This window comes from Podarcis gaigeae (genome assembly GCF_964106915.1).
Source record: "Podarcis gaigeae genome assembly, chromosome: 1".
Classification (NCBI taxonomy): Eukaryota; Metazoa; Chordata; class Lepidosauria; order Squamata; family Lacertidae; genus Podarcis; species Podarcis gaigeae.
Genome location: NC_139678.1, coordinates 124,635,378 through 124,653,887, shown reverse-complemented (window position 1 = coordinate 124,653,887; position 18,510 = coordinate 124,635,378). Strand labels below are relative to the sequence as shown.

The 18,510-nt window shown below is 42.5% G+C and overlaps 1 protein-coding gene across 2 annotated transcripts; it reads right to left on the bottom strand.

Annotated features, from left to right (window-relative positions):
- Nucleotides 1-17: 17 nt before the first annotated feature.
- On the bottom strand, nucleotides 18-16,954 carry COQ10B (coenzyme Q10B). Of its 2 annotated transcripts, XR_014558346.1 has the most exons (8): nucleotides 16,676-16,836; nucleotides 11,203-11,352; nucleotides 9,355-9,547; nucleotides 6,910-8,642; nucleotides 5,469-6,558; nucleotides 2,981-4,921; nucleotides 2,159-2,919; nucleotides 18-2,040 (listed from the first exon to the last, which is right to left on the bottom strand). XR_014558346.1 is itself a non-coding variant. In XM_083714784.1 (5 exons), the coding sequence occupies exons 1-5, from the start codon at nucleotides 16,750-16,752 to the stop codon at nucleotides 1,279-1,281; spliced, it is 690 nt and encodes a 229-aa protein (XP_083570910.1). In that variant the 5' UTR covers nucleotides 16,753-16,954; the 3' UTR covers nucleotides 18-1,278. The 2 variants fall into 2 exon arrangements, 1 of the variants encoding a protein (XP_083570910.1); XM_083714784.1 differs by lacking the exons at nucleotides 2,159-2,919; nucleotides 2,981-4,921; nucleotides 5,469-6,558 and having other exon boundaries at nucleotides 18-1,446; nucleotides 8,541-8,642; nucleotides 16,676-16,954.
- Between the last annotated feature and the right edge of the window lie 1,556 nt (nucleotides 16,955-18,510).

The following is an 18,510-nucleotide window of genomic DNA, read 5'->3' as shown; positions in this document are numbered from 1 at the left end:
AGTTCAAGCACTTGCAGTTCTGTTAAAATCAGACTTTTATTGGTGCTTGCTATCACTAGGACATGCAGAAGCCATTGTGTGCAAGACTGAATAAAAATTGTGTACAAAGACAAATATACAATTATGTGACAACTTTATGTAATAAAAGATTGCTCAAAAAAGTATGAAATGTATTCACTTATTCACAACTCAATCCTGTTTTGTATCGGGTATGTGAGCCTGAAAACATTTCTTAACCCATTTTTTTCTAGGAATGGGAGAAAGGTTAGCCTAAATAGTTCCTTTGCCATCAGCTGTATTAATTTTTGCTGATTTTGCTCAAATTTGGAGGGCCCAAGGTTGTACTCCTTGTTCTTGCTCAAGATTAAGAGCTATTAAAGTTTAGGCAGCTACATTCTTCGCTTTATTACTTTAAAATTGTGCAACCCAAGCATCACTCAGGATAAAATGCCACAGCTTCTCTTGATTGTGATGCCTAAACTTTAAAGACTCTTCCTAGTTAAATGTAGTAATCTTGAAGCCGTTTTAGGAATCAGTTGAAAAGGATACATTTAGCTGCACAGCCAGTTATACAGCTTTGGAAAATGGCAAAATTCAGTGCTAGCTGTAGAGAGAATTGCCCAAAAATTTGCTTTAGTCTAGACAAAGGGAATAGTATGTTTTTATCCTAGCAAAGTTGTACTGTAATATACAAACAGATCTGTGAAACTCAAGTCACTTTAAAGTTTGAATTCATGACTCCTTACAGATTTACCTGCTAGAATCTTGTGAAAGCACTTGACAATGTCATACATGTTTATTGATTAAAAGAGCCCTTTATATATTCATTCCACTTACACACTAAACATTCCCTACCAAGTATAGTTACACATACTGGGAAATTTGTTCTCAGAATTATATGTGCTAATTTAAAGCTTTTCCTGAATAGCAAAAATAACTTAAATATGCATTTGAAGGACTAATAACTTAAAACTTGATTCCAATAGTAAATATTAGAAACACTGCAAAACATTAGGCAGTAGACAGTGCTGAGTTTCATAAAAACTGGCAAGAGGAAGAAGGCAATTTTGGTGTAGTTTATAGCTGCCACTCTTTATCAGCACCTTATAATTGCACTTGATTGAAGCTTTATATTATATACATCTGCATCTTACAGGCCTGTGTTGTACAGTAGTAGTATACATAATTTTCAAATTCCCATGTAACTAGCAGCCCGCATGGGAGAACACTTCACGTAAAAACACGATGTCCAAGTAGTTTAACACTACTTCCCCCCTTTTATGTGTGATGCACTTCGTGAAGCATTAGCTCTCGAGGTATGATTGTTTCTGGACCGTACAACTTGGATGCTCTTCTTTCAAATGCTGCAACCATCTGCTTAACGACTTCATCGAAGAACAGTGTGGCAAGCTGAGAATGTAGAAGGGAACGAAACTCAAAAGAAATCTGTTAAAACAAAGGTAAGTTGTGTCAGTCACTCACAAAAAGATGGCTAGGCCCATTCTTTCCTGCATCCATTTCATCAAAGGACCAAAGAACTTTGTGGATATATTCAAGGCAATTATGGAACCATACTAAGTTCCTCTGGGTATTTTCCTCTTGGCTGCATCTTATCATGATAGCCTCCCTCAACTTGCAGCTAATGAAACCCCCTTGTACAGAAAAAGGTTTTAGCTGTAGCTCTTTGCATTTTGCCTTCCACTTACCTTTTCTGTGCATATTGAATTTAGGTGCCAACAGCCACATACCAATGTAAACACAAAACACTTCAGTGTGGAGTAAGTTTCTCTTTTTGTTTGATTTTCTGTATTTGGGCAGTCTTCTGAGTTACCCTCAGGTCTCCTAATACCTTTTTGTGGATGGTGTTTTACTTGCATAAGCGTCACCACTTAAGAGCTGAATTTCACCAATAAAAGAATTTATATAGGCTGAAATTTTAAGATCTGACAAGAAAACAAAACTGCTGCGCACCACGTTTCTGCCGATACAGGAATTAAACCAGTCACTTTTTCAATAAATGAAACAAAAGTAATTCCACTACTGACACTCAGTGGCGTAGCGTGGGTTGTCAGCACCCAGGGCAAGGCAAGTAATTTGCGCCCCCTAACCCCCAGATGTTGCGGCCGTCCCCCCCCCTGCACCCCCCACACTACGCCACTGCTGCCACTGTCATGTTACAACACGTGGTTGCAACCAAAACTACACATTAAGGATATGCATGAAGTTACTGAGAATGCATGCCTATTAAGGACATGACTCTTAAAGAAGTGAGAGGTTCAGGGGGTCTTTAGGCACCAGGCAAAATGTTCCGCTGTAATCAGGCCTTTGGCCTTTAGATATCTGGCCTTTTAGAAGTGGGTGGGATGCTTTGAATTATACCTTTTCCTCTTGGTTTTAATCTGTGTGGCTTAATAAATAAAATCAAGCTGTTCATAAGCTGCTCTGAGTACAGGGTATGCACCTCACAAACCTGTGCAGATGTAACAGATTGGAAAAGGGATCGTGGAGATCTGAAATTGGGCTCTACATAGCCCTATGGGTTTGGCCAGATCCATTAGATCATTACTATTTATAATTAATGACAATTAAGATCAGATCTCTAAGGAGGCCAATTCCAAAAGGATATCCACCATGTGAGCAATTAGGTGGAATGGGCAGGATTGATCCCATTCCCATGCAGATATATATAGTCATATTTGTCTTCAACAGAGTCTGCTGTTATCTACTGCCTCACTTCAGTCAGTCATTACAAAATCAAATTGAAAACAACGAAACATTAATTAGTAAGCTTTCAAGAGGTTCAGTTACTGTATTTGGGCATAATCCTAAACTATAGCAAATAAAATATTTAAAAAGTGGAATCCCAAAAATGGGCGGGGGGGGGAGTTAATTGGAAAGCTTTTGGCTAGAAATCCCTCCCTTATTCTGCTGGTTGTGGTGGGTTGCTGTGGAAATTCAGCAGAGCAAGGAATATGATGACTAGAATCATTGAATATTTCCCTCTTCATACCAGACTATGGTAGCAATGTCTAAAAAACTGCTTGGGATTTATTCTGGTAGAACCACTCAAAAGGTTTGCAGCCAAATCTGCAATTCTATGCAATCATGTACGTATGTGAAGGCAGAACTAGAATTATCACAGCAAGCACAAGTTTGTGTGCTGAGATAATTGGGTGGAGCGGGTCAGGGGCACTGATAAGAGGGTTTTAAAAAACCCTTCCCATGCTGATTCTTCACAGCAGTTTTTCTTAAGTGCAGAGCCTAGCTGGAACACACACTTTTTGGGGGGTGGGGGACTATCAGCAGGGCAGGATTAGAATTGAGGACCCTGCTTCTGATCACCTATTTGCAGCTGCAACCACTCTCAGTCTTTACATTAGTGTTACAGGCAGACAAGGAAAGATGGGGTTGCCAATGTAACATTCAATTTCATCCTAAATTTATCTGAGCCAAGAGCAGTTTGTGCAAGTGCTAACTGAACACAACAAAAAATACACTGTCCACCCAGTTTATTAAGAAGGTTCAACTAATTTGCAGAAAGTATGAAGGATCGGGACGTGCTATAGAATAGCCACCTGCTTCACTTCCTTCCTGGCAAGGTTTGAAGATGGTTTGTAAAAATAAGGCTGTTGCTGTTGTTTTAAATGTTGCAAACAGCAGTTACAGACTTTCAGAAGCACCAGAATTGGAAAGAAAGTGTGACTGAGCGTGCATACGCACATTAATTCTTATTAAACTTTGACAAAAAGTCAGAATACCCAAAGTGAAGGGATAACATGAGACTCTTAATCTCAGGGTTGTGGATTCCAGCCCCACATTGGGCCAAAGATTCCTGCGTTCCAGGGGGTTGCACTAGGTGATTAGATTTAAAATGTGGAAGAACTCAAAAACAGCCCCTGGATAAATGAACTGTTTGCAACAGTTTGGTTTTCACTAGTTTGAACTTGCATGGCAATTCTCAAACCAATGTAGCTAAAAAGAAATTAAACAAATTCTCAAGTTGCAGAAATGATCTCATCATGCAAGCTGTGCTCCTTTTTAAAAAGAGGAACAAAAAAAAGGAAGCTAGGGAGTTAATGGCAGGTGTTAGCAGAACTTTTGGACTGTTCATGTAAAAGTGTAATGGTTTATTAATAGGTTTATAGACTCCAGGAAGAAATCCATGAAAAATATACTACTTAGGTTTATTTATTATGAGGCCTGTGATATAAAATTTACAATAGTCCTACTAGGTTAGATACCAGTGTGACCAGTCTGGACAATTTCATTGCAACCCAGCCAGATGGGTGGGGTAATAACAACAACATTCAAGGCAGCAACATCAGGATATGAGGAAAAGCCTGTCATTTCACTGAGTGACAGCCAACCTTGGTATTCTCTTGGCCACAAGTCCTAGAAGACCTGCTTCCTGCCTTGAGGCCTTTTTCCACCTGACCTGGGACGGCGAGCCCTGACTGACTCCACCTAAAAGAGCTGAGGCTGCTAAACAGACTCTTGGGCTGGGGCATGGGTAGGCAAACGAAGGCCCGGGGGCTGGATCCGGCCCAATCGCTTTCTAAATCCGGCCCGCAGATGGTCTGGGAATAGCGTGTTTTTACATGAGTAGAACGTGTGCTCTTATTTAAAATGCATCTCTGGGTTATTTGTGGGGCAATGGAATTTGTTCATATTTAAAAAATATATATAATCCGACCCCCGATAAGGTCTGAGGGACAGTGGACTGGCCCCCTGCTGACAAAGTTTCCTGGCCCCTGGGCAGGGGTATTGTTTAGGAAATTTGTTTAGGGCGTGGTTTGTTGCTCTTATTGCTGTTAAATTTATGATTTATGAGGAAACGGTTCAATTTGGTTGTGTACTTCTTGATAAATTTATTTATTGTTTATGACTACTTTTGTTATGTTTGTAATCATGCAATTTTTTACTGTATTTTTCGCCCTATAGGGCGCACCGGCCCATAGGGTGCACTTATTTGGGGGTGGGGATAAAGAAAAATAAAATTATTTTCCCCCCCGAGCTTGCCAGGCTGGGGGTGGGGGAAAATCGGGATTCCCCTGACCCCAGCCCCCAGAACAGGTCCGGGAACGATGGCTCAACCTCTCCATCGCTCAACCTCGCCATCGCTCCCGGAGCTTGCTGCTATCCGAAGCCCGGGGAGCGCAGCGCTGTAGCCCACCGCACATCCCGGGCTTAGGGCAGCTATCCGCAAGCCTGTGGCGCCCGGCGGGAACTCCCACGGGCTCCGCAGGCTTGCGGATAGCTCCCCTAAGCCTGGAGTGCACAGTGCTGCGCTCGCCAGGCTTTGGGCTGCAGGCAGCTATCCGCAAGCCTTCGGAGCCCGCGGGAGTTCCCGCCGAGCTCCACAGGCTTGCAGATAGATTCCTGAAGCCTGCATTTGCCCCATAGGACGCACACACATTTCCCCTTCATTTTTGGAGGGGAAAAAGTGCATCCTATAGGGTGAAAAATACGGTATATGTTGCAAGCCGCCTTGAGCATGGTTTTAATTTCTGAAAGGGAGCGTACATACAAATAAAACGACTGATTGAACCGATTTTCAATTGAACAAAAATAATGAACATTCTCCCCCTCTGAAGCCACTTGCACCCACCCCAAATCTGCTCCTGAAGGTTGGAGGGATCTTCTGGAGAAAACTGAGTTGGGGTGGGACTGCAGGAGGGAGGGAGGACAATCCCATCATGCTCTCTGGTGTGATGCTGGATCACACCCTCTATAAGAGCCCCAAGGCTCCCTCCGAACCATAAGAAAACTCTACACCCATGAACCATAGGAGTAGGTTCTTGGGACTAACTTTCGTCAGTGCTATCTGACACATGCTTTCTTGCACTTTTCCTTAGAATGAACAATATATGGGCAGGGTTGGTTCTACAAGTCCAAGGGACTTACAGCAGTCAGCCCTCTTCCTCTTACTACATGACATACCATTTGGAAACTAAAGGGACTTTCAGAAACATAGTGGAAGGAGGCATGAAAGATCTGCTGTTGAAAGAGGAAAAATCTGCAAGCTCTTTGGTGTGCCCGAAATTAGTAGTAACAAATGAGAATCCATCTTTCTTCTGAAAAAATAATAATTGAAAAACAAACTAAGTTTGAATGATAAGCTAGAAACAACACAAACAATGGTGTTGAATTGCTTCATGAAGGAAAGCGCGATTAAGAGTTTTCCAGTACCCCAAGTGTATTCAAAGCTATTTAGAAATCAGCATTCTTTCATAATATGAAGATAAACACATTTGAAGTGAAGATATTTCACATGCCACCCCTAGCAGAAAGAAAACTTTAAAGTTTATAATAATTTATGTTTATATATACACGTTTAAAAAGCATGTTTAGAATTCAGGTCGTTTTTGGTTTCTTTAATTAAAATAAACACAGTTGGGAGCAACACACTGACGACATTTGCACATTGTACTAAACTGCAAGTATCAGGCTTGTGCTCCCCTCCTCCCATGGAGTTTGGAAGCTTTCACTTCTCCTTTGATTAACCACATTGTGGCACACAGGTAATAAGGGGTGACCTTGAAAGCCAGAACCCCAGGTCTTTTGTAAAAAGGTAAAGAGACCCCTGACCATTAGGTCCAGTCGCGGATGACTCTGAGCTTGTGGCACTCATCTCAATTTATTGGCCGAGGGAGCTGGTGTACAGCTTCCAGGTCATGTGGCCAGCATGACTGAGCCGCTTCTGGCGAACCAGAGCAGCGCATGCAAACGCCGTTTACCTTCCCGCCGGAGCAGTACCTATTTATCTACTTGCACTTTGACGTGCTTTCAAACTGCTAGGTGGGCAGGAGCAGGGACTGAACAATGGGAGCTCACCCCATAGCAGGGATTCGAACTGCCGACCTTTTGATCGGCAAGCCCTAGGCTCTGTGGTTTAACCCACAGCGCCACCCGCGTCTTTTGTACTGGGCCTCAAATCGCTTCCCCATTCGCAACTTTATAGAAAAATCTTTTTGGCTTACAGGGCAACTGGGGACATGCTGCAGCACACAGGAACAGAAGTGGTACTAGAGCTGCACTTAGAGGTCCAGCCTCTCCAAAATGAACACCACAGAACAGGAGAAAATGGGGGATAGGGGCAAACAGGCCCCGTGACAGTGGTCACTGCATCATCCTCTCTTATTTTTTAAAACACTCTATCGTTGGGAGACAGCTGACTAGGCATGTACGTATTGCTACTTTTCTTTTAAAAAATATACAATGGTACCTTGGTTTTCAAACACCTTGGTACTCAAACTCTGAAAACCCGGAAGTGTTCCAGTTTTCGAACGTTTTTCGGAAGCCGAACGCCTGATGCAGCTGTCGGCTATTGTTTCTGGGGCGCCTGAACCAATCAGAAGTTGTGCTTTAGTTTTCGAACATTTTGGAAGTCAAATGGACTTTTGGAACGGATTAAGTTTGGCATTTTTGTTTTTGCTATTTATTTTGCGTTTTTGTTTTTGAGGCTTTTTCAGTTAATTTGTTTTTGTGACTCTGTGGAACCCAGTTCAGCTACAGGTTTATTGATTATGTGACTGCAGAATGGATAAAAGCCCCCCATCCAAACAATGACTATTATCAGTGAAGGTACAGGGGAAATTGTCTTATTTTATAATACAGTACATTGATTATTGCTTTCATTTTATGGATCAATTGTCTCGTTAGATAGTAAAATTGCTGCTTTAGGGGTTATTAAAAGTCTGGAATGGATTAATCCATTTTGCATTACTTTCTATGGGAAAGCATGCCTTGGTTTTGGAACACTTTGGTTTTGGAACGGACTTCCAGAACGGATTAAGTTTGAGAACCAAGGTGCCACTGTATTATATGTTTCCCAAACAAAATCTGTATTCCTGAGTAATCAAGATGGGGCTATGATTTACATAAACTAGGTTGACAAAAATCGCCTAGCTGTACTAATGTATGCCATCTAAATTTGTTTCTTTACACAGAAATTATCACACAAATTATCAAGCAAATTTGTGTCATGGGCTTGGGCCCCAGTCTTTTTAACTCCCTAGCAATATCCCTGGCTTATCACGTCATCTAACTATAGTTCCGGGTCAGGTCCTAACTATGGTTAGTTTAAACAAGCCAAGCTTCAACAACCATGGTTAGTTCTGAAAAAGCTAATGTCAAATCACAGTCAGTGTTAACCAGAGTTTGTTGATTTGGGTGACTTAACAAACGGCAGTTAAGCAAAAGCTTCTAAACCCCACACAATCATGCAGCAGGGAGAAGAAGGAAGTGCACAAATCTGAGGTTCATTGCATCTCATTCCTGCTCTTCCACACCTTACTAAACCAGGGGTAGTCAACATGGTGCCCGGCAGCTGTTGTCTGACTACAACTCCTTCATCCCTCACCATCAGCGAGGCTGGCTGGGTTAATGGGAGTTGTAGTCCAACAACATCTACTGTGCAACATGCTGGCTGTCCCTGCCTTAAACTATAGTTTAGTGTGACATGCAAGCACAGCTTGTTATGGCTTTAAAGGTATATTTCGGTAGTCTGAAGAGCTTGGAAGGCTTATTCTCATACTTACTGAAAAATCCAAGGTACACGTTCTTGGATAGCCAGGGATTCCTGGACTGAAGCGCCACACTGTTTCCAGATGGTTAAATAGTTTTCCATCTGTGCATGATGCCTAGGAGAAAGGTTAACCATTTTAACACTTTTGTATTGGATTCAAAACCCTCAGACCTAGATGTTCAACTTATTTCGGCTTCCACATAAACTAGAACTACAAGACCAGAATAAAATCCATAATCTCTCATTTGTTATTTCATAATGTTAGAAAGAGTGCTTCCTTTTTAAACCCGGAGAAGCAGGAGGGGAAAGTAAAAGTCTCAAAGGTATGGGTAGAGACCATGGATCAGTGGGGGTCCCACATTCAAACTCTAGCATCTCCACTTAAAAAGTTCTTAACAATGCCATCTGCGCTGAAAAATAAGCAAAGAAGAGGAGCCTCTGTTGGATTCAAGTGCTGTTCACAGAAAAGACAAATAGGATCCAACCCAATGAAACTGAAGGGAGCTGCTGCAAGTTTTTGAAGAATCTCTACAAGTATGTCTTATACTAGAGAAAACTGGCAATGTACGTTCAGCTTACTAGCTTCAGATTTCTTTTCAGCAGATATAAAAACAAAATAATGCATTAATGCAAAATAAGTGCATTATTTATTGCACTTCTGTTCTGTATACAGAACCCATACCTTAAAACAAAAACTGGGTGGGGAGGTAGCAATTTCTGGAGTATGTTAATTCTGTATTGAACAAGCACATCTGTCTACATATAATAGAATGGCAGGAAAGCTGCAAGCAATTATACAACACAAGGTGCTTAAAAAAAATCATTACCTTAACCAAATGAGGTCTCACTAGCGTACAAACCGAAGTGTATTTCTCCATCACAGGAGGAAATCCAACTTCTAAGTGTGCCTTGCAATATCCTGAGCGCTTGGATAACACATCTGACTTTTTGCACCATGGCACAAAGTTCTTGTATTCACTTACAACTGCTACCACATCATACATTTCTTGCATAGAATACCTGACAACAAGAAAAGCGGAACTTAGTATCACAAGCAGTATTCAAATGACCAAGTCATGCATCATTTTTGTGCTTTCCTATCAGTGGCATAGCGTGGGTTGTCAGCACCCGGGAAAAGGCAAGTAGTTTGTGCCCCCTAACCCGTGGATTTGCACCCCCTAACCCTAACCCCCAGATGTTGCACCCGGTGCGGCCGGCCCCCCTGCACCCCCCACGCTACGCCACTGTTTCCTATGCTTGAGCTCTTCAGTCATAAAATGTATCTCTTACACACACACACATGAGCCTACCTCACAGGGCAGCTGGGAAGATAAAAATGAATGGAGGATGAAGAAATATGTGTGCTAACCTGAGCACCTTGTAGGAAGGGCAGGTAACATTTTTCTTTGGGGTCCCACTAGCTCCTGTAGCCTTTTAACATTTATATATATAAAGTTTTGGTACACACACTTAAAAAAAACAAAAAACTACTCCAGTTTTCTTGACCCAACTAAAGTTTATTTTATGATAAAAGCAAAACGCTAAGGCTTTCCCTATCCTACTTTGAGAAATTTCTGAGCATACAGTGGACCACGGTTACCTTAAGTGTTTGGTATTTTCACTTTTCCATTCATTTCCATAGGAGTTAAATGAGGCTCAAACCTGTTTTACAGCACAATCCTATGAATGTACTCAGAAGAAACTCCACTGTATTCAGTGAAGCTTAATTACTTCCATGTAAACGTCCGTAAGAGTCTCCTTCACTCTGTGGTGTTATTTGACTCAAGGGATTTATTTTTACACTTCAAGCCACATTGTAACAGCATAGCAATTTCTACCAAAATTAATATTGCCAGTACAGCTCTGCAAATTATTAACACAGAAATACACGCTTCAGCAACTTAACTACGGTAACCTACTTATGTATGGGAATCCTTTCACTGTAAACATGAATACTGCTTAACTGTTTCTAAACAGTGTAACAGTTTTTATAACTTAAGGCAAAGAGCCATTCTGTGGTTTGGATCCAAAAGATACTTTGCACACGGAGAAAACAACTTCCAGTTGGACAATTATATTCTCTCTCTGCAGCCCTCCAAACCTGTATTCTGTGCTGTTCCCAAAAAAACCCCATTCTGAAGAGCAGGTTTCCATGGATACAAGGGGATGATGAGCCAGAAAAACCCTAGCACGGGCGCAAAACATAATAGCTTCATCAAATTTGTTAAATACCCTTGCCTTCCAAATTAGTAAAAAAAGTTGACATGTGTACTGGCGTGACAATATGACACTATACGGTGCACCTAATTTAAGCACACCATGTACTTTCTAAACTGCACTGTACAATATATTTGCTTTTAAATTAGACAACATGATCTCAGTGAAGATCCCCATCCCCATGCAAAAAATTATGCAGCATCCTCATACAAAAAATTATGCAGCAAAGAGAGAGATGGGAGTCCCATGTTTGCCTCATAATGTGACTATCTGTGAAACGTGAATTCTTCAAAGACTGAGAATGAAGTAATTCACAAATAAATAAGACTTGAATCAATTTTAAGTAAACACATCTTGGGCAAAACCAATAGAAGTTGAAACATTGATCAAAATTTGGTCATGCAAATCAACACCATGAATTCATATACAACTGTAATTCTACTTATTTGTATACAAACCCTATAATTCTTCTTTCTGAATATTCTTTCCTTTTGTTCCCTAATGGTGAAGTAAAGTTGAAGAAAGTTCTTCTTGAAAAAACACAGTGTGTTCCAGGTACTTGAAGCAGAGGGGCCTTGCTCAACAAAATTTCCCAAGAAGTCAAATGCCTGCAATGATTTAAATTTATTAGAATTAGCCCATGCTTAACAAAGTAATTTATCATTTATCTAAATAATAATGTGGAAGATCCAGCATCAAGGCAGAGGGCTGCCCCATCTCCTTTCCCTGAAGCCCTCCAATCTGCTCCAGAGGGTTCTCCAGGATTTCTGGAGCTGATTGGGGAGTTGAAGGCTTACGGGGAGAAGAGGAAGGGCAAGTCCCATTTGGCAAGTAGAAGGCTGTTGCGCAAGTAGGACGTCGCAGTTGGATCTTGCTCATTAAATCAAAATGTAACACAAGGACGATCATAGCTTGCAAGCTGTTCAGGATTAGGCTAACTTTTTAGGACAACCTAAATATATCTCAGTCATGAGAAAGAACCTGGCAACAGTACAATACAAAGGCCATCCACCCCTTAAAACTTGGCTCCAAGTCAGTCTGAGGCCACGTTACACTATGCTCATCTGTTTGAACTGCCCTATAGCATCTCTAATACTTTGTCCCTTTCTGCTATAAAAACAGTAAAATGAGCTTGAACCACACATCCTTGAAAACAGTAATTCTTGTTCTTGCACAGGCAGGGGTTGTTCAAGCTAGAAGTAATAATCACATGCCCCTCTGTACCAAAATGTTTTCTCACCCCTCTTAGCACACCGAGAAGAGCAATCTTGCATAGGGGTCTTCTAACATCTTCTGTGACAAACTTGCTCGTAATGGTCAGGGGAAATTTCTCCCTACCCCTGAGGGTCCCACATGCCACAGATCTGCACTGGTACAAATGTTGCTGGCTTTGAATGAAAGGATCTAGATTTTCAAAACTTAACCATGGTGGCAAAAGCAATTCCACACTAATGTCAATACTGCTTGAAATATCAACATTTCTCCATAAATGAAGGCCCCCCCTAGACATCTAAATTCTTACCCCCAAAGTAATAGTGCTGGTAATATATGTGAAAGACCCTGAAAGGCAGTCACTTAAATAATTTTCTTGCATAATTTAGTATTGCCATATACGCTCTGGAAGTCCAGAAGCAAGATACAATAGTGATGACCATTTTGTATAGTGGTCCTTCAGTATCCAGAATTCATATTCCCTCTCTAAACACAGTGGTTTGTGTTAGCTATCATAGCTGATAACTGTTGTATCATAAATTTGTTTTAACTTACAGTCATACAAGCTTCTGAGAAAATCAGGAAAAGTAGGACGCCTTTTTCTGATCTCAAAATCCCTCAGTGTTTTGTCCAGAACAAAAAAAATTAGTGCAGATATTTTAATATATGCACTCAAGCATGTGCTAATAACTCTTTTTATGTTGGGATTTCAATTAAGAAATCTTCTACTTAGCTTGATGGCAAAATAACCACTTTCTTTAGCAGGACCAATTATTTTAACTTGCAAACTAAACACTGAAGCTTCTATTGTGTGCAGGGTTTTTCTTTTTCATTTTGATCTAGCAAACTCTGCCCAGATCTTTGATCTTTCACTTAACTGCTAACAATATTCTTTGGGAAACAACACTGGATGCAAAATTAATCAGAACATTAGGCTTTAGCACTGGTTTCAATGGAAACAGCTTTCGCCACTTAGAGCAAGGAACTGCAAATAAAGAACAACTGAGAGATCACTTTGAGCTCTCAGAGGTTTACATTATGTCACTTATGATGTCAGGTGTGGGGTAAGTGGATGTGGTTGGGGGAAAACAGCCTTATGGGTCAAACTGGGATCCCTGACAGACAAAGCTTGGTCTGCAGACCAGAGGTCCCTCACCCCTACTCTTTTATTATTTATCAAATTTCTATACCATCCTTCATTAGAAGATCAATGTAAAGTTACGAGTTGAGATTTCAAAGTGTGTATGTTGTTTTTTTTGGGTAATTTAGCTTAGTGGCTGGGAATCCTCTATGTATCAAGGGAAAGCTGTGAAGCTTTTCACAGTACTGTATGTACTCATCAAAACCTCAAATGTATAGCTTCATCTATAAAACTAGATTAGAATTACAACATTAGAATTGAACAGGCACAAGGATGAGAAGTTAGAAATGAATTTGACCTTTCCCAGCTGATCTCCTTGATCAAAAAGGTAATTTATGAATCACAGAACTCAAATTATCTATGTTTCAAAGTGCTGGTTTTTATTCTTCTGCCTTGGGTCTCTGAACAAAGACAAGTATTGCATGCACCAAAATGAATAGAAATGGGAGACAAGCACTGCAAGGGAACCTTAGAGACAATAGCTCGCATACTGCTTGCGTACAATTTCAAAGGCATACTTTTTGTGGGCAACACTGATGTGGTGACTCTAGATTTTCATAAATCAGCTATTCAAGACAAAGTGAAGAGTAAAGTTCAAATGCAAAGGCTTTAATACCTCAAAAAAATATCAATTTACAAAGCACCACTATACAGACTGTTGTAGTTATATAACATTTTTTGAAGGGCAACTAATTTTAACTTCTTAAATATGTATGTTAAGCAATGCCATAACTACAGGGGGGATAGCTGAGGGTTTTGCCCTGGGTGAAGCCTCCAGAGGACTCCCAACCTGTGTGGGTACGCAAATGCACGTGTGTGGGAGTGCCAAACTGGGTCTTTAACCCAGGTGAAATAAAGTTTAGTTTCGCCCCTGTGTTTACTGTAGCAACAGGAACATTCTTTCAAAGTATTTTCCATTTAATCAGCAGACCATAGAATAAAAACCTTGCGGCTAGAGAGATTGTCAGTATCAACCCGATGTTACTAGACTCCAAATCTCAACATGCCCAATCAGGAATGCTCGGAGTTGTAGTCCAACAACACCTGGGAACCCCAAGGTTGAACAACACCAAGTTAGAAGATACAACAATTAATTGACAGATATTAATTGACAGATGCAATGATTAATTGGGGGGGTCTGGCTAGTGATGCAGGGTGGGTAATTTTCCAGTGGGGGGGAATATTTCATCATTTTGTTAGCAACAATAAATGGATGCTAGTTACAAGTAATTATTAGGCAATTTTAGTAGCTGCAGGGTTTTTAACTTTCTTTACTAAGTACAACAAACATGCTAAATTAGATCACTCAAGGGCATCAGAAAATTTTCTGATGCATATAATTCAATGCAACTTTACCCTAATTTGCATAGAGTGTTACAGGTAGGTAGCCGTGTTGGTCTGCTGTAGTCAAAACAAAATAAAAATTTTCCTTCCAGTAGCACCTTAGAGACCAACTAAGTTTGTTATTGGTATGAGCTTTCGTGTGGTATCTGAAGAAGTGTGCATGCACACAAAAGCTCATACCAATAACAAACTTAGTTGGTCTCTAAGGTGCTACTAGAAGGACATTTTTTATTTTGCTTTGCATAGGGTGCTTTGCATCAGAAAATTTTCATAGGAAAAGTTACTCTAATTTTCAGAATACAATTCTCAAACAACAACAACCAAAAAAACCAACCTACATCACTGGTTCTATTATAAAGACATCAAGAATCTATTTTCCAAGTTGAATATCTGTATGTGGGGCGTAGAAACAGGGGCAGGGTCTCAATATCAGTAGTTACATTTTACCCTTTCCAAAAAACCCAGGGATTTGGAACATCCAAAGGGTGGAAAGGGCCAAGGGCTGTACAATCATGCAGCACATGGAAGCTCATAGCAGTGCAAAGGCATTAGGTTCTTTGCGGAGTCTGGGAGTAGGAAAGGAATAAAGGCAGGCGAAAGTGAGTAAAAATGTGCTAAGACGATGAACAATCTCTGATGTTCACCATCCAAGCTCAGACAACAGGTACCAAAGCGCAAAGGGTCTTTGCAGGAGGAAAAACTATCCTTTCACCTCTGAAAGGCAAAAGGGCTCAGTTTACAGTGCATGCATTGTATTGTTTCTTTACACAACAATGTTTTTTGTTAGTGGCTTTGGATACTAATGGGGAAGTCGAAGAAAAACATTAATGATGGGAGGCTGCAATCCTGTATTTGCTTACCCTGGGGTAAGTCTTCTCAAGCTCAATGGGACTTACTTCCATAGGACTGTACTGTAAATAAAAGCCATAGGACAACATGTCCTTTTCTTGCACGGTTTTTTTGTAGTCAGCAACGTTTTGCAAACAAGATGCTGCAGAAACACTCCAGACAAGCATAACAGGCAAAGCGCTTCTGAGAATTGTCTACTAATGTTAATGAACTCCAGACGGGTAGACAGGAGAGTCTTATAGTGAAAGTATTTCACTATTACATCCCCCTGCCCCTTAATATGAGTAGTTACAACAACAATGCACATTTAATTCCATATAATATATAGATGTTTAGTGGGGGGGCTCTTTTAAAGTGAAATATTTCTACTTTGCTCCCTTCATTTCGCTGAGCAAATTAAAGGCGACTCCCTACAACTCATCTTGTTTCTCTGGGCTTTTTGTTTCGTTTTGTTTTCTTGCGGCCAGCTTTCTCCTGTACTTTCTCTTCCATGGCAGAGGACCAAATTAGACAGCATCTGAAAAAGCAGAGACATCACCTTGCCAACAAAGGTCCGTATAGTTAAAGCTATGGTCTTCCCAGTAGTGATGTATGGAAGTGACAGCTGAACCATAAAGAAGGCTGATTGCTGAAGAATTGATGGTTTTGAATTATGGTGCTGGAGGAGACTCTTGAGAGTCCCATGGACTGCAAGAAGATCAACCCTATCCAGTTTGAAGGAAATCAGCCCTGAGTGCTCACAGAAAGGACAGATCCTGAAGCTGAGGCTCCAATACTTTGGCCACCTCATGAGAAGAGAAGACTCCCTGGAAAAGACCCTGATGTTGGGAAAGATGGAGGGCACAAGGAGAAGGGACAACAGAGGACGAGATGGTTGGATGGTGTTCTCGAAAGCATGAGTTTGATCAAACTGCGGGAGGCAGTGAAAGACAGGAGGGCCTGGCCTGCTCTGGTCCATGGGGTCACAAAGAGTCGGACACGACTAAACAACAACAACAGGAGGAGGAGGTGGAGGAGGAGTGGGTGGGGGCGAACCCAATTCTCCAGGTGCCCAAGCCTTGGCCCCTTTCCACTCCTCCCCACAGCACAGAGCGTGAAAGCAAGCGCGAACGCCACCTGTTGAACTTCTGCCTGTCACGCTGAGGGAAGAAGAGGCGGGGAAAGGGGAAACCAAAGGCAGGGAGCCACTCTCAGAGCCGGGGGTGGGGTGAGGTGACCTCCCTCGCCTGTCTGAAAAAGCTCCCCGGAGACGCCGGGCTGCGAAGGGTGAAGCTCCCCGCACCCCTCGCCCCCCCACAGCCGGCCTTTTCTGGGTCTGAGGGAACTATTTCTTCCCCCTCTCAGAGAGCGGTGGGCGGAGCTTCTGACGACCCCGCCTTTCATACCTGAGAGCGGCTCTCCGCGGAGTCAAGGCCAGCCGCGCGGCGAGCGCCTTCCCAACGGCCCGGCCGCTCCGCGCCATAGTCGACCCTCCGCCGCCGCCGCCGCTTAGGTCTCCCTCACGAACCCCATCCCAACCCTTCCTCCACTCCCTCCCGGCGGCTTGTCAACTCCTGGGCCCCGCCTCTTTCCCCGCCCCTCTCGTAGGCCGGACCAATCGGCCCCGAGCGGCCCCCAGCTCTCAGCCAGTCAGCGGAGCGCTCGCCACGCGCTTCCCTCCCCCCCTCTTGACGCGCCCCTTCTCCTTCGCGGACGCCTCACCCCGCCCATCCTCTTCCTCCCACCCCCGCCTCCCCAAGGCACGTGATTTGCCGAGCTCGCGCAAGGCCGTCGACAGGCTCGCGGGGCCGCGCGCGGTCACAAGGCCTTTGCAGCCGGGCGGGCGCTTGGGTTACATAAGGGCCTTTTAAGCCCGTGGAAAGTTAAAATTAGCAGCCGATTGGTTGGCGGGGGTGCCTGTCACTTCGCTCTCTGATTCCGCGGCGCCGCGCGAAGCCGCCAGTCCTAGTTGGGTGTGGGAAGACGTCGGACCTCTTTTCCCTCCCTCTGCCAAAAATGTCCTCTCTCTTTCTTATGTATTACATGAAATATAATAACATATATTATTATAAAATGTATTATATATTATATACGGTATATTTAACCGTCCCCTGTATGTTTACAGGGGTAGAGAGAGAAAATATACATGTACACATAAGAGACACACACACAAACGGGAAATGGAGATATTATCTATCTGCCCCCTCCCATAAATAAACAGGCAAAAGTTCATATTCCAGTTGTATGGCTTGTCCTTGCTCTCAGTTTTCCCAACACAACAATCTGAAGTTGTTTCAGATACAGGCGCTGCTCATGGCATCTCTTGGCCCCCAATCAATAAAACTAGTAAACCCTCCCAACTTCCAAGTGTCCCTATTTTCCAGGGACAGTCCCGGAATTACAGAAGCCGTCCCGGTTTCTGATTTGTTCCGCTTTTCCTTAGGACGTCCCTATTTTGATCAGAGAAATGTTGGAGTGTATGGGGTTATGCAATCCCCTGCCCAGCCAAGGAGATAAGTCACTATACAGCCTTTAGAAGTCATCTGAAGGCAGCCCTGTACAGTGGTACCTGGGGTTAAGAACTTAATTCATTCAGGAGGTCCGTTCTTAACCTGAAACTGTTATTAACCTGAAGCACACCACTTTAGCTAATGGGGCCTCCCGCCGCCGCCACGCGAATTCTGTTATCATCCTGAAGCAAAGTTCTCATCTTGAAGCAGAGTTCTTAACCTGAAGCACTATTTCTGGGTTAGCGGAGTCTGTAACCTGAAGCGTCTGTAACCTGAAGTGTCTATAACCTGAGGTACCACTGTATTGGGAAACTTTTTAAAAAAAATGTTTAATGTTTTATTATGTTTTCTTGTATGTTGGAAGCCGCCCACTGTGGATGGGGCAACCCAATCAGTTGGGCCGAATATAATTATACTTATAATGGAACAGGACGTCTCTTATTTACATCAGAGAGAAAAGCTGGGAGGGTGTGGACTAGACCAGGCACCCCCAAACTCGGCCCTCCAGATATTTTGGCACTACAACTCCCATCATCCTTAGCTAACAGGACCAGTGGTCAGGGATGATGGGAACTATAGTCCCCAAACATCTGGAGGGCCGAGTTTGGGGATGCCTAGACTAGACATTTGCCGGGGTGGGGTATGTGTGTGCTGAACCCAGGCCTTGGTTCCTACCAAACCTAACATTGAATGTGTTTGGCAGGGGCAGCCACATTTTGCCTTTTCAGAGG

Excerpts from the sequence above, each read along its gene's own strand:
- COQ10B (XM_083714784.1), bottom strand. The coding sequence starts at position 16,752 with ATGGCGCGGAGCGGCCGGGCCGTTGGGAAGGCGCTCGCCGCGCGGCTG. Across the intron at positions 11,353-16,675 it reads CCGCGGAGAGCCGCTCTCAG|GCATTTGACTTCTTGGGAAA; the intron begins GTATGAAAGGCG and ends AAATCATTGCAG. Across the intron at positions 9,548-11,202 it reads TCAGAAAGAAGAATTATAGG|GTATTCTATGCAAGAAATGT; the intron begins GTTTGTATACAA and ends TCTTGTTGTCAG.